The 18,946-nt window shown below is 42.9% G+C and overlaps 2 protein-coding genes across 3 annotated transcripts; both read right to left on the bottom strand.

Moving 5' to 3' along the window:
* Positions 1-7,451: 7,451 nt before the first annotated feature.
* Positions 7,452-10,813, bottom strand: LOC123148644 (eukaryotic initiation factor 4A-like). 2 transcript variants are annotated; one of them, XM_044568121.1, is made up of 6 exons: positions 10,564-10,813; positions 9,579-9,651; positions 9,332-9,438; positions 8,816-9,246; positions 7,808-8,469; positions 7,452-7,652 (listed from the first exon to the last, which is right to left on the bottom strand). In XM_044568121.1, exons 2-5 carry the CDS (start codon positions 9,647-9,649, stop codon positions 7,834-7,836), a joined length of 1,245 nt encoding a protein of 414 aa, XP_044424056.1. In that variant the 5' UTR covers positions 9,650-9,651; positions 10,564-10,813; the 3' UTR covers positions 7,452-7,652; positions 7,808-7,833. The 2 variants fall into 2 exon arrangements, with proteins under 2 accessions (XP_044424056.1, XP_044424055.1); XM_044568120.1 differs by having other exon boundaries at positions 7,452-8,469; positions 10,564-10,811.
* A 612-nt stretch (positions 10,814-11,425) lies between these two features.
* Positions 11,426-18,706, bottom strand: LOC123148643 (UDP-sugar pyrophosphorylase). The gene is made up of 17 exons (XM_044568119.1): positions 18,391-18,706; positions 17,760-17,864; positions 17,379-17,495; positions 17,038-17,178; positions 16,171-16,267; positions 15,339-15,466; positions 15,181-15,252; positions 15,009-15,073; positions 14,742-14,802; positions 14,541-14,658; positions 14,108-14,232; positions 13,798-13,874; positions 13,242-13,347; positions 13,030-13,089; positions 12,387-12,467; positions 12,060-12,299; positions 11,426-11,956 (listed from the first exon to the last, which is right to left on the bottom strand). The coding sequence occupies exons 1-17, from the start codon at positions 18,514-18,516 to the stop codon at positions 11,789-11,791; spliced, it is 1,887 nt and encodes a 628-aa protein (XP_044424054.1). The 5' UTR covers positions 18,517-18,706; the 3' UTR covers positions 11,426-11,788.
* Between the last annotated feature and the right edge of the window lie 240 nt (positions 18,707-18,946).

Here is an 18,946-nt window from a genome sequence, read left to right as displayed (position 1 = left end):
TGGTAGATCCACGGTAGAGAACACCTGCAGACTTATGCAGCGCCATCTTAGTATACACAGTGTCTTTTTTGTAATCTAAAGTGGGATTCATCACTTAGATTTTGATCAGGTGCGCAGCCAAAAATAATACAGTAATAATCAAATGTGACTAACCTTTCTTCAGTTTGGCCTTGCAAAGTGTGTGCGGATCTGTGAAGTACCTAGCAGTGGGCGTTCACGAAGATGACACTCTGGATGATCTGGGGCCGGACAGGTTCTCTGCTAGGTTCTATTCTATTCTTTTCTTTTAAAATCATCATTTATTCTCATCATCGGTGCTCCTTCTGTTTCTTTTTAGTTTGCATATGAAATTTGTTTGAAGTCAAACTTAGTAAATTTTGACCAATTTTATATGAAAAGACATCAACATTTACAATACGAAACGCATTAGATGAAAATTAATTTTCGTCTATATAACTTTAGTATTGTAGACGATGTTGATATTTTTTAATATAAATTTAGTCAAACTTTGTATACAAGACCAAGTGCATGTCCAGAATGATAGTAAAGTATATTTTGAGAATCATTTTGTTACTGCACCGTTAAAGCATGATGGCAACCTTGGAATAAATGAACATGGTGAGATTGTCAAAAACTACGTGAAGCATGACATGGTAACATCCATATACATAATTTTCATGTTTTGTGTTTCATACACTTTTATTCATAATTTTACTGATGATCTTGATTTATAGATTGAACTTCCAATAAATATGAACAACACACATTGGTATTTAGCTGTTGTGAATGCAAAAGTGTGAGATTCAAGTACTCGACTCATTGTGTTGCGAGTTTGACTGAGATGATCTCACTATTACGGTTAGTTATGTAGTAACTAACCGTAATAGTGATGTAGTAACCAACCGTAATAGTGAGATCATCTCGGTCAAACTCCCAACACAATGAGTCAAGTACTGTAATCTCACAATTTTTTGCGTCCCCAACAGTTAAATAGCAATGTGTGTTGTTCATATTTATTGGAAGTTCATTCTATAATCAAAATAATTAGTAAAATTACTAATAAATATGTATTAAACCCGGAACATGGAAAATAAAGGATATGGATGTTACAATGTCATGCTTCACATAGTTTTTTACAATCTTTTTCATAAAGGTACCATCTTCATATATATACCAAGGTTGACATACCGTATTAACGATGCGGTAACAAAAGGATTCTGAAAATATACTTTACTATCATTTTGAACATGTACTTGGTCCTCTATACAACATACATATGCACTGATTACATAAAAAGATTTTGAAAAAGACATTACTAATGGATATCAATAATTGGACATTCTTGTAAGAAAGGGTACTTACATCATCGTTTAGCCACCCTTTTTTATCTAACACGCACACCAATTGATGTTGTTTGACAGATATTTCATCTATCTTCACCTGTAATCGTTTTTTCAAAAGATGTTTCTATTGATATATGAGCACATACATCACTGTTGGTCAGTGCATAATCTGCAAAAAGTAAAATAATTTGAAAAAATATCGAATAAATCCATGTGTAAATATGGATTAACCGTGCACATACACAAATAATAATATTAAATAATAAAAAGGAGGATGCTAGATACAAAAGTACACATCATAAATCAAACAATTATCTAGTGGGAGCTAGTTGTATGTTTCATCAACTTTTATTTGTTCATATTCATCTGGTTACTTATCATCATCGATTAAACTTTTCTTTCATTCATACATTCAGAAACTGGAGGTAATGTCGAGCTGGTTGGTGACGGTGGTCATGGCAATGGATCAACATCTATCTGATTCCAGAACAATCGATTCAAAACATTCAAAAACCAGAGATGATGTCAGATGGTTGGTGACGTAGGTGATGGCTCCAAAAGATCCGATTCAGAAAAATTGGCTTTTTTTGAAGGTCGGTTATCAAAATCCACAACAATGGTCAAGTCAGCGCTGTCATTCATTTTCTGCAATAACAACCTGAACATCCCACAGTCAGATTGCTCAAACAATATCTTATATTGTGTGAAGGTGTAATCAGCATGGAGTTCAATCAAACAGGGAGAAAATTATAATAATATTGTAAATAGAGGGTGTCCATCTATTCATTTTGACAGAAATCAGCTACTAATTAATATGTAAAAGCTAATTATAGGCTGCATAAGCTACTGGATTTTTTGGATTTCGACCGAGTGTGCCTATAGTTGGCACACTACCAAAATATTTACTCTGACCTCAAATGACACCCACGAGCAAACCTGGAACTAGTTGCAAGTTGCAACAATGGAAGCATGGTCTATGTTTTACTGTAAAGGAAAGAGAAGAAGAACATAGTACAAAAGAGCGAATGAACGATGACCTTTGTACAGCAAGGAAAACTAACCATGAATAGATTAGCCTTAAGACAGACGATGGGGATAAGACAGGAGCTTGTTCAGTAAATTTACCATTGGGTAAAAATAGTTCTTATTAGCCTTGACACACGCGTCAGCCATAACAGAGAATCAATGCCAGAACATAGCAAATAATATTGCATAGAACAGAATCACCACAATTTAAGATGAAACCTGATCAGGTAATAGAGAGCATGGCATATATTCTCTCTTTTGAACTATTCTCTGCCTTTAGCCAAATTGGCCTTCCAGTATCCAGTACCGTAGCGAGCTTTGGAAAAGTGAACTCAAGCAGAGTCCAAAGCAGAAGATTGGACAGGTATTTTCTCCAGATATTGGAACTACCAGGCGCCACTATGAAGTACTCCTACTCTCCAGTGTGTGTATAGCCTACTTTGTGGCTAATCTATGAGGCCTAAAGAGTGCAGACTGTCCGTATAGGTGCAAGGTAATGACGATGGCAGCTATGGTTGCAGAGCGCAGACACACATGAAAGATCATGACTTCTCAGCATCGACAGGACAGAATTCAGCTTGGCACGAGATCGGGCGTACCTCAGGTGGAGCACGGCGGTCCGGCGATGTTGGTAGAACGGCGAGATTGTACGACGGCGTATGGAGCACGGGCGGCCGGCGGAGTGGTGGAGCGGCGAGATTGAAGGACCGGGAGATTGGATGCTTCCGTAGAGGGCTCGAAGCCTATTTATGTGGCAAAAGGAGGGCGGTTCATGGGGAGCCCGTGTCCGGGTCCGGCAAGGCCACCCATTAATCGTAATGGAACTCTGTGCAAAGTTTGTGTATCCGAGCAAGTCTCCTCCACGGACTCTAGATCCGATCCGATCACCTTCCAGGCCTCCAACACGCACGGGTCCGGCCGGGATACGTCGCTACAGCCGCCTCTCCCCTTTTGCATGCCGCTGATGAGAGCCGGTAAGAGGAGGAGGCAGAGGGTGAAAACACCTGCAGACTTATGCGGCGTCATCTTAGTATACAGTGTCTTTTTTTGTAATGTATAAAGTGGGATTCGTCACTTAGATTTTAATCAGGCGCGCAGCCAAAAATAATACTGTAGTAATAATCAAATGTGACTAACCTTTCTTCAGTTTGGCCTTGCAAAGTGTGTGCAGATCTTGAAGTAGCAGTTAGGAAAGGAAGCAAGCAATTAACCATGATGTATCTGAAACTTTTTGCAGGCAACCATGGTGTATCTGAAACTGTTACGGCTGACTAGTACACCGTTATCACTTTCAGCAACTTCACCTATGACACCTCTGAACCGTTCAAACGAGCCGCTTGGTCTCTGGTAAGTGGTAACCCAATACATGTATGCTCGGCTTGGCACGTTGCCCTTGAAGTTGAAGGTGCTGCCTAACTCGACGTCATGCATGCTTTGCTGCTCTTGTAGAATCCAATTCATTTTAGCCATTGTGCATCTCTACTCATGTATGAGGAAGAACATTCAGTGACTATGTTACTTTATTGGACTTTATGTTGTTAAGGACATCCTTCAGTATGCTGACGAAAGGAGTTGCACCAATTCCGAGACCGACAAGCAGAAGGATGTGGTATTTCTTGTAATTTTGAGTTGGTGCATCAGAAGGGCCATCAGAAATTATCTTGGGAAATCTAAATGAAGACAGCCAAGTCACCAATGTTAGTGAGGAGGAGCAACAACATAGCTTCATATTTTCTCCACTTGCCTGTGTTTTTTTATACTGATTTATTGTATACAAACTAGTATCCAGTAGTCAATTAATGATAGCACTTGTTTTTTGTGTCCTGCATATTTGTGTGGAGAGGCCAACTGTATGTGTGATTTATGAGCACCAATACAATGCCAGCTTGATTGTCATTACTTTCTCGTAGAGCTCTTATCAGCTGAACATTGCTTCCGATTAGGACTTGACGACGGCACAGGATGGTGTAACAAGACAATGTACTGCGAGAGTATTTCACAAAATCACAATCTATGAAGAAGACTATGCACTACTACCCCTAATAACGATGGCCTAATTATGTTAGTAGCTACACATGTCTGCAATAAATAAGAGAACTCAAGCCTCACGGTGCGTTGAGCTTGTAGTTGTCACTCTCGATGGTTTCATTGACCTTATACATATCGACCACTTAATCTGTTTGATTCATTTTGGTTCATTGACCTCATACCTTGTTATTGATTTGAATTAACAGTGTGAGTTGTATATTATTTGTAATCATTATAGGTATTATGTTATGGGTCACTCAATTTGAAGACCATAATTTAATTACCCCGTTGCAACACATGTGCTCCTTTCCTAGTAGTATTCTGAAGAGATGTACTCCCATCTATTATCATTCCTATAAGACCAAATGTAGAGTTGTCTATTATTTGGAACACTCAATTCACAGAGGAAGAAATCAACGTAAATGGGGTTTTTTTTGCAACCTGAGAGTTGATTTGTTAGAATGGGACATGAAGTTTGTGAGCACGAGCTCACATATACCATTTGGAACAGTAAGAAAAATTTGTAAAAAATAAAAAAAATCTGAATTTTTTTAGCAACAAACATCGATGTATATTTCACATGCGTGCAAATTTTCGCGATGGAATGACATTCGTGGAGACCTGGGGAAAAACAATGCTCCAAAACATTTTTTAAGAATAACAAACCCGAGCTTTAATAATCAATCATAGAGTTTACGTAGCCCGGGGGCTCAAGCAACTAGACATGCCTACCTGGTGATAAGACTAGAGCTTTTTCTATATTGTGAGCATCTACATTTGACCCACGACGTTCATGGCGGAAGAGGGTTACCCCTGCACCATCTTTCATAGCTCTATTTTCCTTGATGATCAGTGCATCTTGACCTCCTTCTCCCTTAGCCCATAAGATAAGGAAGCCAGAGACATGAAGGACTCCCCTCCACCAGCATAGTCGACTAGGTCCATGTAACTCTAGGGGCCCCGATATCTCATATAAGCCGGGGTCGAGCTAGTCGATAGAAAACATACAATCCCTTGAGTAATACATGTACTTTCTACACCGTAACACAATAGGGTTTTACCTTGTAAGAAGGGCCTGAACCTGGGTAAATCTGTCTCATGTTTCCCCCCTGATTTACTCACCTCACTAGGATACCCTATTGAGGGATCTGTGAACTTAGTGATCAGATGGGATCGCTAGTTGACGACGACACGATCTACACGTCAGGTCAAATCTTCTTTTTCGGCGCCATGACCTTTGTCGCCGACTCGACCGGTCGCTTGGGCCAAGTTGAGAGCTGCACCCTAGGCTGGATTGTTCAATTAAGCAATCTAGAGTACGTCGCGGATTCACGCGGCGAGCTCCTTCTCCAAGGTCTGACGTCATTCCAGGCCCAAGAGCAGCATGCCAAAAAATTGATCTGCTCACAACCCACTTAATCGCCAACGTTGAAGATCTCACCAACATCCTCGAGGGGAATGAGGAGTTAGCCCACCATGAGCCGTGGTGCCTCTTTGCACGTGGCAGGCGACCTCGGTCCAGTCCTGCTATGTAGTAGACACGCTAGATCCAAGCCAGGAGGAAAGCGACGAGGTGTCAGAATTTAGCGATAGGGATATTGAAGCACTTGATGGAGCGATCCTAGAAGATGAGGAGCAAGACGAAGTCCGGATGAAAGCCTTGTCGGCTCTCGTCAAGGTTTCCAAGGAGAAGAGACGCTTGGAGAGGAGGGCGGCGGGCCTGGACGCAGCGAGGAGCTGTTCCGGTTTTGCCATCCCATCGGAAAGACCATGCCGGCAGAGGACAAGGCCTCCCTAGCCATGGAAAGTAGACGAGTGAAAGAGGCGCTCGTGAACGCCATTGATCCAGGAGGGCCCAGAGTCCTATCACACTCCAGCTAAGGATATACAGGTAGCGGCGGGAGCCCTGGTCATGACACAGTTCCCAAAAAGGGCATCCGGACAAGCGGAGGTTCAAGCAAGAAGGGATGGAATATCTGAAGACGGCGATGATCCAGCAGGATGGCCATGTAAGAGTCACATCAGGACAACCGGTGACACGAATAGCACATCATCATGCCAAACTAAGAAGGGATCTTGATGTACGAGATCGTCTGCTACAAGTTCGCATCCAGCTTTAAGATAAACACGATGGACAAGTACAACGGAAGCGGACCCTGAGATTTTGGGCAACAAATTACCTCCTCGCATTCCAGGTGGCTAATGGTGATGATTGGCACACCGTCGGACTCTTACCCCTTATGTTAAAGGGATCAAACATGTGCTTGGTTAACACCGCCAGGTCGATCGGTGGTGCTTTTTGTTGTGACAGACAATTTTGCTGCGACCGGTGACATTTTTTGCTCGAACGGGTGACTGATTTTGCTAGTGATCCGCAACATTGCTGCTTTTTTCTTTGACAGGCGACAATTTTTGCTGGAGGAATCCGCAACGGTGGCGGTTTTTCCCTGCGAGAAGTTTTACTGCAAAGCGCCTGAGCCACTGCTACGTCATGGGGGATGTTGTAACCAGCTGCAAGCGACAAGCTGAGATGCTGCAACCAGCACAGCTGCAAGCTGCACAGGTTAAGCATCAGCACAACGTCCAGCTGCACACGACGAGGTTCTGCAAGGGGCAGCAAGCAGAGGGTTGCAGGGACAGGCCGAGATGCTGCAACCAGCACAGGCCAAGCTGGAATCGGCACAACACCCAGCTGCAACCAGACGAGGTTCAGCAGGCGTCCAAGGTTTGGGAAGGGTCAGCAGCGCTATCAGTAGCCTCTCACTCAAGCACAACGCTAACAAAATGGTGTGAAAGGGGGAAAAGATCTGATGAGCTCCGTCCTAACAACTAGGATGACATTTCACCATCTCTATTTACTCTCTCTGGGAGGATGAGAATCCTTTTCAAGTTACACTGACAGGATTTACAGGTAACCCAGTATATTAGTTTCACTCAGTACAGAGAATAGGAATTTCAGAAAGTATAATCCTGAAACCCAAATAGCAACATGCGAGTGGTCATAAGTAGATAAATACTCCCTTTGACTAATAAGGATAGGTTATTGCTAAAACATGAGTAAACAGTTTTTAATAACGATAGCATTAAAAGTACCGATTGCAGGATTACATGCGGTAGGTAAAGAGTCAAGGATGACACAAACAAATAACATCATTCGGTCATTACATAGTCTTAACAAATAAAGTGAGGACTCCAGCAACAGCAGCATGAGCAGCAACGCCTCCCTCCTCAGCACATAGAACCACAGCCTAGCAACTACAAAAATTCCTTAATAAATCCCAAATTGTCCACGACCACGACTTTAAAGTAGAACCCCAGCAGACCATTTATCACTTGAACCCCCCCACCCACAGACAAGAAAGTTTTGGTGATACTTCAACAAAAACAAAGCCCTGTCAGGACCCCCTTACCATATGTTCTCCACAGCCCGCCCCGCTCACAGAAGGTCGGCAACGTTGGCTGGGAGCTCTTCAATCACCACGTTGTAGAACTTCTGGATGTCAAACAGCATCCTCTCATCTTCACGGGTCACAAAGTTGATGGCCACACCCTTCCTCCCGAACCGACCACTACGACCGATGCGATGCAGGTAGTTCTCTGGCTGGGTCGGGAGGTCATAGTTGATGACCAGGGACACTTGCTGGACATCAATACCACGCGCAAGCAGGTCAGTGGTGATGAGAACACGTGAAGAACCTGATCTGAACTCCCTCATGATGATGTCCCTAGTGTTCTGGTCCATGTCTCCGTGAGTGGCGGAGACGGTGTGGTCCCTGCCCCTCATCTTGTCGGTGAGCCAGTCCACCTTGCGGCGGGTGTTCACAAAGATGACACTCTGGGTGATGGCAAGAGTCTCGTACAGGTCACACAGTGTGTCAAGCTTCCACTCTTCCTTCTCCACATTGACATAGAACTGCTTGATACCCTCAAGGGTGAGCTCATCCCTCTTGACAAGGATCCTCACTGGCTTGTTCATGAACTTGCGGGTAATCTCAAGGGCTTCAGGGGGCATGGTAGCAGAGAAGACACCAACTTGAATCTTCCCTGGGAGCAGCTGGAAGATGTCATAAATCTGCAAATATAACAAAATGTGGATCAATACCCACAGCTTATAAAATATGAAACAGAAATTTGAACAAAAGTAACAACAACATCAAGTGCCATACTAAGTAAATGTAAGAATGGATGAGCTTAGACAATGAAATTACACAAACAGATCATATGCAGCTCTTTAAACTTAACATGATTTATAACTTAGAACTTGCCAGACTTAGTTCTGATTAGTGATTAGTGATGATGCCTTAGATAGTCTACTAAGAGAACATTCACTTAAATTAGTTGCAATGATGGTGTCAGATCAATAAACTGTGAAGTATACCAGATGCAAAATATTACAGATGAAGAACGTAATTGTTAACCTGATCCTTGAAACCACGGGAAAGCATCTCATCAGCTTCATCGAGGACAAACATCTTGATGTTGTCAGGGCGCAGAGACTGCCTACGGAGCATGTCAAACACACGCCCAGGCGTACCAACAACGACATGCACTCCACTTGCAAGAATCCTTTGGTCCTCACGAACTGAAGTTCCTCCAACACAGGCATGAACCTTCACACCCAAGTAGTCACCAAGTGCACGCATGACCTTCTCAATTTGCTGTGCAAGCTCACGGGTGGGAGCAAGGACCAAGGCCTGGCACTCAACCAAACCATAGTCAAGCTGTTGGAGGATTCCAGAACAGAAAGTAGCAGTCTTTCCTGTTCCAGATTGTGCTTGCTGGATAACATCAAGGCCCTTGCAGAAAGGAACGATTCCCCTTTGCTGGATGGCAGAAGGCTTCTCAAAACCTGTAGGCAGAACAAACAATGTTCATGAGAGATGAAGAATACCAATGAAGTAGGACAATACAATAAAACACAACAGGCACAGTACCATAAGCATAAATTCCCCTCAGGAGGTTCTCTTGGAGACCCATGTCATCAAAGCTCTCGTGAACTTCATCATAAGAGGTGAAGAACTCCTCAGTCTCACCTTGGTTCCTGTATAAGATTTAAGGAGTATAGGTAAGAAGGTAATACACAAATCAAACAGCAAAAACAGGGTTGCAACTTGGTTAAATGCCAAGCAGCTCATAACAATGAGCAGCCATATAAAACAAAAGAATGTTCAGATTACTTACAGCAGCTCCTGCATCTTAGAATCATAGTTCTTAGCGTCAAACTGGGAACCTTCCGGTGCCATTCCTGCCATGGCTGTAGCAGAAATAACATATGTTAAGATCAATCAAGCAATGTGAAAAGAGGTGCAACAAAACATTTAGAAGCTTAATTAACTGGTAACCAGAAAATACATTGTAGTGTATGAAGATAGCATCAACAAGATGGTCAAGACAAACAAAAACATCTGGTACTACCTCCACATAACTCATTCTGTGTATGGACAAGTCTACACAGAACCCAGTTAATACCATTGAATCCATTGCAAACATATACCAGCCAGACAAGATTTCATATGCATCACACGAGACACAACTCAAAAACTTGCCCTTGACACTTGCTTTCAGATTGTCAAGAGAGCAAACGGCAAAAATAACTAGATGCACCTGATTCCTTTGTGCTCAATATAACTAGACAGAGCTTGCCCACTACAACTGTCCTCGCAGCAATCACGCAAAATTTCAGCATACAGCCACCACTAGCACACAAGCTCATCCAGCCAACTGAGCATCAAAACACAGGGCGCCGCCGCCAAGTAGAGCTACATACAAGTCCAAAGCAGCTACCTACACAAGCTTTTCTCACAGCGGAATAACAAATCCCCAACAAAACAGCTAAAGCGCATCGCGACCAAATAAATAGAACCCTGAATAACAAGAACACATCATCAGCCGAAACAGCGAAAGCTACCGGTCCTATCGGCTGCACGGAACCCGTATCGGCGTCGACAAACAGCTTAACCCTAAAACCGCGGACTCCCGCAGTAGAAAACCTAGCTTCACCCGCCGAACCGACGCAGATCCAGCCGCACAGCGACCCAGATCCGCCAAACCCGCCGAAAAGCAGCCGCACGCACAGATCGGCCCGGCGCGGCGGCGGCGGCGGCGAAGCGAAGCGAAGCGAGACACGGCACCGGCGGGGGGAAGAGGGAGGGAGAGGGGGTTGGACCTGAAGCGTCGGGGAGGAGGTGCCGGGGATCGCCTGAGGGTCTGGTCGCGGTGAATCCGAGATCAGGTCTCGGATTCGGCGGCGTGGGAGCGGAGGCGATGAGGGGATTGGCAGGAGAGAGAAAAACAGAGGGTTTGGGCGGCGGCGGGGAGAGCCGCCTTTTAAGGGGTCCCCGGAGCGAGGCCAGGACGGGAGGGGGTAGGGTTTCTGCCCCCCCTCACCGGGCCGCTCATGGGCTCCTCCCTGCGGCCTGCCACGGCCCGTGCCGCTCTAGGTAGGAGGTCGCCGCGTCTGTCTGTCTTCTTTGTTTTCTCTTCATTTTTTAATTATTATCCTCCTCCCTTTTTTAATAAGCATTTTTTTCCTTTTGTTACGTCCTTCGTTTGGTGTTTTTTGTGCAATATATTATGCATAAAATTATAAATCATCATTTTATTTCTCTTGATTTTTAACACGTGTACCACCGCCGAGTCTGTGCGCAGATATTAAACAAGGTACAACGGCGATCTCTTTTTTCCTTTAGGGGACAAAAATGGTGATCTGATCGTGTGGACTTAAGAGGCTGATGCTTTAAGAATCTAATCTACAAAGGGGGCAACGGCAATGGCAAGCAGGCATGGTCCTCGTCCAGCTTTCCCTATTCTTTATCAAGAAAAAAGTCCAGCTCTTTTCCATGGGCATGGCACAGCCGCACATACCCCTCCCTTGCCTTTTTTTTTTTTTTTGCAAAACCCTTGCTATCTTCTTATTAAGCAGCAAAATGGCCAAGAAAATCATAGTTTGGAACGCGTAAATATCCCGCAAACTTTACAAACAGAGAAGAAAATGTCGATTATGCACGTTGGGGAGAGGGCCACCATGCTTGGACGCAAGAGCAACAATCTCAACAATTTTATTCTATTCGGTGCAAAGCGTTGAGTACACCAGCCTCAAATCCCAATATGAAATATCAACATTGTTTTAATTTACATAAAGAAGAAACAAACGGCGACTATAAATAAATATCAGTTATACAAATTTACATGAGCAACGGCCTGGTTGCTGAAGCAGCTTTGCTCCTTATTATTACAGTGGGAGGCAAAGAAATGGCTCCAGCTTATTGCTATTATCACATGACACTAATAATGAAGGCCACCCAATTCTGGGAGGACAATGTAATGTACTTACTATTCCCAGCTGCAAATTGGCAGAGGGACCATGTCAACCACCAGCCATCCATGCCTCTTCATGGGCTCAGGCAATGCTTTCCCGGCTCGGTGTAGTTCACCTCCAGCTGCTCAACCTTCTCAAACTTGAACCCGCGGATCCTCGTCTCTTCTTTCTCCGAGGTGTCCCTGTGGTCGACGTGCTGGATAGTCCAGCCTTTGTTTTCCACATGACCGGTGACTTTCACCTGCGAACAAGCATGGCAACAAAGACTCGATCATTTAGATGACGGTAACCACGGAGATAGATTCGGTAGAGTTTTCTAGCTTCACGGTGTATGTCCGCCTTACCTCTGCTTCGTCGACGGAGTTGACAATAAGAGCGCCGTCCAAGGAAAGACCGTCGATGACGACGTTCCGGCCATTGATGACCAGAACCGATCTCTGAGAAACTGAAGAGTTGCCGTGCAGCCTTTGCTTGACGTCCTTGAACGTAAGACCCCACCTCGGGCTCCAGGCCACGCGTGGCCAGACCTCTACCTCTTGACCATTGAAAGTGCTGGCTACAGGGTCAGATATGTGTGCACCGGCCTGGAAAAAGAAAGGGTGTGGAAAGGAGCTTGTTGAGCTGGAACGCAAACAAGCTGACAAGGAGCAAGTGCCTGGCAGTGTCATCACCTTTCTTAAAATAAGGCTGTTTGCCCTGTAAATTGCCATCTCTCCTGAGGTTGCACTATGAAAAGGATTACCTTTTGGAACCTACAAAAAGGTGTATCAGAGACTGCTTAGAAGTCAAACTACAACTCTTGCACGATATCTGTATAATAAATGGCAACCTCTTGCAAACTTTAAACTGGGGATAGTGACATAAATGTGCATATGAAATACAGATGGCACCATCAAAGGGTGAAGAGCAACTTTAGTTCTCAACGTGTCGCAGCGAGACAATATCGATACTGACAACCAACATGGCCATCGAGATGCATACTTTAACCAGGATCATAATTCATCAATGCAAGCAGATAAACTCAGAGCAAGTCTTCATCCTATCAGTCATAAATGCTTCATGTGCAAGTTCAAAAGTGCAGAGAAACTTTGGTTCTCAGAGTGTCACAATAAAGCAAATTTAATACTGTCAACTAACATGTCTGTTGGCATACACACTTCAACCTCGATCATAATTCATCAACTGGGCATAGACTAAGAGCAAACCCAGAAACACTCTTCTTACCAAGCATAAATTCTTCATATGCAAGTTCAAAAGTACAGATGCAACACGCAGTATATAAATTTCAGTGTAAGGAAGGGCCAAAAATCATACTTTAGCTGCATCTTCAGGATTGTTCTTTACAGGAGCATATGCAAGCCAAGCATCCATCACCTACATTAAAAATGGCAAAGAATGAAGGTAAGGGATGTGAAACATGCACCAAGAGAGAAAACCTTTTTTCTTTTGCATCTGAATTATAACCAGATTACTAACATGATCAATGTAAGGACCATAGTATGATGAGAAGATATGTTGTTTCTTACCGTAAACCCAACTTTTGCCGTTGGAGGTAGTGTTTTCGGATAGTCTTGCATCATGCACTCAAGACGAGTGGAGGATTTAAATGCTGTCTTGGTAGAGTCAGTATACCTAAATTAATAAAATGACAAAAGTATAATAAAGTTAGTATAAGATACACAAAGTTGTGTCAACAAAACTCACAATCACATCGGGACATATGAACGGCATTAAGACTAGTATACTGTGCTTGTGAGATTAGTTATAAACTTTTAATCAATGATGCATCTACAAAGATACTACAAAAACACATGTTATCTTTATGTACACTATTGAAGTCAACACCAACAAAAAGAACTATTTTATAAAAAGAGCTGCATAAAGTAAAATTAAGAAAGAACATTCGCCAATAAATTGGGTTAAAGAAAGAAAGAGCAAAACCAAGTGCAAGTTCATTCTCCCAACTTAAATGACCACTGAGAGAAACAACTTATACCACTAAATGGAAATTGGACACGTACTTGTCGCCCTAATAGCATTGTAAAATACATCCTTGGAGGCAGCACATAGCAGCATACTTACTTTGGATTTACAAATTCAGAAATGGCGCCATGTGTTTTCTTGAGCTCCTCAATGTATGGTCCAAGCTCGAGTATCAGCTGCAAAAGGGCGGCATAAAGTTAGCATTACAAAAAGGTGAAGCTCCAAGACAATATGCATTCTAAAACTGACAACAAAGTATTGATACTAGACTAAAAGATCACACTGATGATATTAAATAAACAGGCCATGTTAAGCACCAAATTTTGAGTGTTTAAGACCTGTTGAAGAAAAGGATCATTTGGAAGTTGACACATCCCTACTGTTCTAATATATCTGTTTGCAATATTACCTGGTTTATATTTCCAGGGTATGGAGAATAGCCTGTTTCACAATTTGCGTCTCCATCAGGATGCCCAGTTGCACGAAGGAGTGGATCAAGCTGATTGTACTCCACATTGATCACCATTGTTCTACCTACATATAAGAACGGATCCAAGTCAAATTTGACAGAACATAAATACACATGAAAATGCATTCTTCCATCAGAATTGATATGTTAGATGGCAGCACAGAACAAGCTGAAGAATAGGGATCATATAGATATTTTGGACAAATATAACGATACTTTTTGTTGATTCCAGCAGTACTGATATAATCTGTAATCACTATTGATTCATAATATTATTGACCCAGTTGTCAGAAAAGCATCAAAGTTTCCACATATGTTTACCCATTAAATATGGTGAAAGCCAGTAAAAAAATGGTGAAAGTGGCAACTTTACCATCAACATGAGTAAGTTTGGTTATTCCACCAATGGCTTCCTTTGCCTTTCGAGGAACTGCAAGAGAATTAACATTGTAGCCCTTGGTGGCACTGACACCTAATGCTGATGGTATTGCCTACAAAAAGATGGTAGAACTAAGTTCCTGGCTCTCTACAGTATTCCTAATTATAATACAGTAGAAAAAGGCAGTGTACAAACATTAAAGAGCAATCCATTTGTGTCCTGGAAAAAGAGAACCCATCTCCGTCCTGTATTCTTCCTGTCAATAGAATGTGAAGTATTATAAAAAAAAGATCCTAATGTTTTCTTGTGCAGGGTTGAAGTTTGATTGATTACTTTACTAAACTATTTCAAATGAATCAATGATAACAGTTACGAGTAATTGCCTTCAAAAAGGCAACTTGTCTCATTCAGAAAGTTTGTTCAACGAAAAAATGCATCCAGTTCTTGAACCAACAGGCATACCATTGCTCGAGTAATCCACTTGAATAAAGAAGAGAATGAACATCTCCATGCCCATGTGGCTTTGTCTGCCGAATCACAAAACTAGAAGTAAGAGAAGTGCAAACTCGAGAAGATGAAAACAACAATAATACATTTTAAACCCCAGTATAAGCGATCATATGAAATTAGCAACCTGAATCTTGTACTTGTCATTTGGATCTAATGCAAGCCTTGCATCGTTGTCAGCTAGACATGCCACTTTTTCCTAAAACAAATAAGCATTAGTCAGCACCAACAGTAACAGCTGTGTATGTTTTTGGCCCCTAAGAAGCTCATGGAAGAAAAGACCACCTGCTTTAGAATTTTCACTTGTGATGGTTCCATTCCAAAATACGAGTTTGATTCCAAAAGCTTGATGGTCAGTGCATTCGTATCATCGGAAGTCATAATAGCAAATGGGATCTTCGTATGGCATTCGCCTGCATACTCAAAGAATGAAAAATTAATCAATTAAAGAAATGTCTGGATTTTCTTCAGGCCCGAAATTCGAGAATTTTGAAATAATTAAAATAAACAGTTAAAATCATGCTGGATGAGCCATTCACAAGAAACCATAATATACGTTTATCCAACATGTTGTCTAAAGCTCTATCAGGTTGTGAAAAGGAGAGGTAGAATTGCATTCTATCAATGTGCAGACTGAATGTAGAAACCAGAGACCAAACAAAACTGGTTTAACTTATCTGGTTCAGGTCTTTAATTTGGCCTAGGTTCATCTTGGTCTAGTCTATATAAGTAAATAATACTTCCTCCGATCCAAAATAAGGGTTAGCTCAAAACTGCGACACTTATTATGGATCGGAGGCAGCATGAAATTAGCAGTACCAATCCAATGATGTACCTCAGCCTAACATAATAAGTGATGTATATTTGAACAACATCCCTTTTTTTACATTCAAGCTACTTCTACGGGCTCAAGTCAGCCTATTCGAGCAGCCACACCAACCAACAGAAACCATAGTAATGAAAACAATACAAAGATCATCGTTCTACAGAATGGTAGTTCATTTCAGGAAAATGTTAAACTAAAGCGAAAGGATCAACAGTGACAAGTATCATAGGAAGTATACGAAGTATTGGTGAGAAAACTAATCAACAATGGCAAGGATCATAGTCTACATACCCTCCATTTTGCAGCTCGCCTCTTGTAAAGCCAGAATAGACTCTATGTAATGTTGAAGAAAACATTTCCCAGTGGTTGTTTCCCTGGGGAGTGCTACCTGTGCAATGAAATGGTTAACAAAATGGTACTTTCAGAAGTTTGCTTGATGTCAATGTCAACCAACAGAATAACAGATTTCCATAGGGAATATGTTACATGTTCAAATTGTAATTACAGGATGAAACAAGACCTACACAAATCACCTGATGTACAGTCCAAAAGCAAAAAGTTCTGTGTTTGGCACGATGTGCAATACTGCTATCCAACAAATGATAAAAATGTGCTGTGGTACATAGTGTGTGAAAGTGGAAATATTGTAATAAAATAACACAATCAGTACCACAGCTGCATGACGGCAAAACAATATATCTGCTAAGAACACCCACATCCCACTTTTTTCTCTAAATTAAGTGCCAAGATGGATAAATCAGATTTCTCTACATACACTTATGTAAGTTTTTTCTACCACATCCCATAGCACCAATGCCAAGTTCTTTCAGTTTTGTCATTTAAATTACAATTTCATATAGATAAGCTAATTAAAAGTAATTTATTTGGCGTAGCATTGATGCTAAGCTTTTTTTCTTTTCTCTTAGCACCTATTCTTGCATCCCTTAGCATTGGTGCTAGCCAGTTTCTCTGTCTTTAGCGTCTGCTTAACACCTAGGGAAATGGATGCTCTAAAGCATGATTCTGAAGAGCTAATTGATGTATATACCTGCTACCCTTGCAAATCATGAATACAAAATTTCAACTGTGATACATTAACATGACAGTCTTTCCAATTCTTGGCTGTAAGTATACTATCAGGAACTCAAGCCACATTACCTTAATTCCTTTGTAACCAAGTCTTTCACCAAGACCACCAGCTACAAGAACAAATGCAGCATTGCGTGCTTCTTTTACCCCAGCTGCTTCCAGTGAAACAAAATTGTCATCACCAAACGTCAATACTTCCCCCGAGGGAACCTAAAAATACAGTTCATCTGTTAACACCATGTACTTCGTTCAGATAATAAGGAGGCAAATCAGTACGCCATGGTTCAGAGCCGGAAAGAAAAGGAGCAACTGAGTATTCGGAATTGAAAAATTACATGGCATACAACACAAGAAAGTGTGTATGAAGACCCCAACAAATCCATGAGAAAATGGTGCATGGCAAGACTTACAGAAGGTGCGAAACCATCATATGGATTTTGTCCTGCCTTGGACTCTGCTAAAAGCTTTTTGGCATTCTGGATGTATGCTGCCAGCCCACCAGGATAGCTTGAGTTAAGTCGGCAAACCTAGGCAATGGAAACTTTTAGCAGGAAAAGAACAACAATCTTTGTTTTTGTGCCAGTTCTGCTTATGAAATTCGCTGACTTCCAACAGAAGGCTAGTAACAGACAAAGTTCACAGGTGCCTCTGATATTAAAGCTTCTCACAACAAAGTAACTATATCTTTTGGTAGGTAGTGAGTAGATATTCCATGGGTCCATGATAAGTATGCACGTCCATGTAACTGAAGGGGACGGAATACTTCATGGACATACAACAAAGACACACACCTGGTCAAAGAAGCTTTTCTTCTTGTCGTCGTCGACACCGGGCTCTGGCCAGTGTTCAAACAAGTGCCCCTGTCCTTCATTCAGCAGCATCTTTGCAAGCTCAACCTAGAATCACCCAGGAGGCAAAAAGAAAAGGTATTAAAGAGAAGAAGACAAACCCAAACAATGCGCATAATCCATGGCGGCTCGGGATCAAGTTTTTAGGCACAAAATCGAAGTGTGCAATGCACTGCCCGTCAAGTCAATGTTCAGATTCGGTAGTGCAGGATGAAGTACAGCAAGGACAAAACCGCACTTTGTTAAGAGACCTTTTAACTTGCAAGGAGTGGGCAACAGCAAGCCATCACCATCACCACGTGAGGGAACTAGGCCGAGGTAGTTGGCCGTACCGGCCAGCGCTAAATTATAAGATAATGCTGCGCCGAATCCTAAGAAATTCCGCAAACTCCGCCGCCCAAAGCATTACGCAACTCACAATGTTTGTTTTAACTTTTATAAGTATGCGCGATAGCAGTCCAGAAGAAAAACTGAATTATTAGGAACGAACGGCTACAGGATATGCAGATATGCTACTAGTAGTACTAGTACGAATGACTGCTACAAGATGCGGCGGGGTGAGATGATTAGTCACCTGGTCGTGGGAGAGGAGGTGCAGGTTCCGGCGCAGCGCGGGGCAGGGCCCGGCCCACTCGCCGCCGGCGGGGGAGATCCCGAGCGCGGCGACGCCGTCCGCCGCCGCGTGGACGCCGGAAGCCATCGCGCGGGGAGGAGGAGGCAGATGGAGATGCGGTGGTGCGTTCCCGTTGGAAGGAGAAGAGGAGAGTCACGGCTCACGGGGAAGCAAAACCGTTTGATGCTCCGCTGCGGTGGCGTCGGTTCCGTCGGAAAGATCGCGACTTTTATTCAAGAGATAGAGAGAGATAGAGATGGAGAGAGAGAGAGGGAGGGAGGGAGGCGGCCTCCTCCCCGATTTGATGATTGGATGGGATGGGTGGATGGGGTGGGGCGGGGCCGGGGTGTCAGCGGGCGTGGACTCCGGAGTCAGTGTGCTGGGTTCGACGGGACGCGACGTCTCCGGGTGTGGACGGCGGCGGCGTGGAGGCTGATTTCTCCAAGAATATGCTGCGGTGCGGTGGCGTCGGTGCTGTGATTTGTCTGATTGGTCGGGCCGGGCCTGAAGAAGTCAC

The sequence above is a fragment of the Triticum aestivum genome, chromosome 7A (assembly GCF_018294505.1).
Source record: "Triticum aestivum cultivar Chinese Spring chromosome 7A, IWGSC CS RefSeq v2.1, whole genome shotgun sequence".
NCBI classification, from domain to species: domain Eukaryota; kingdom Viridiplantae; phylum Streptophyta; class Magnoliopsida; order Poales; family Poaceae; genus Triticum; species Triticum aestivum.
This window is presented reverse-complemented; position numbering and strand designations above follow the sequence as displayed.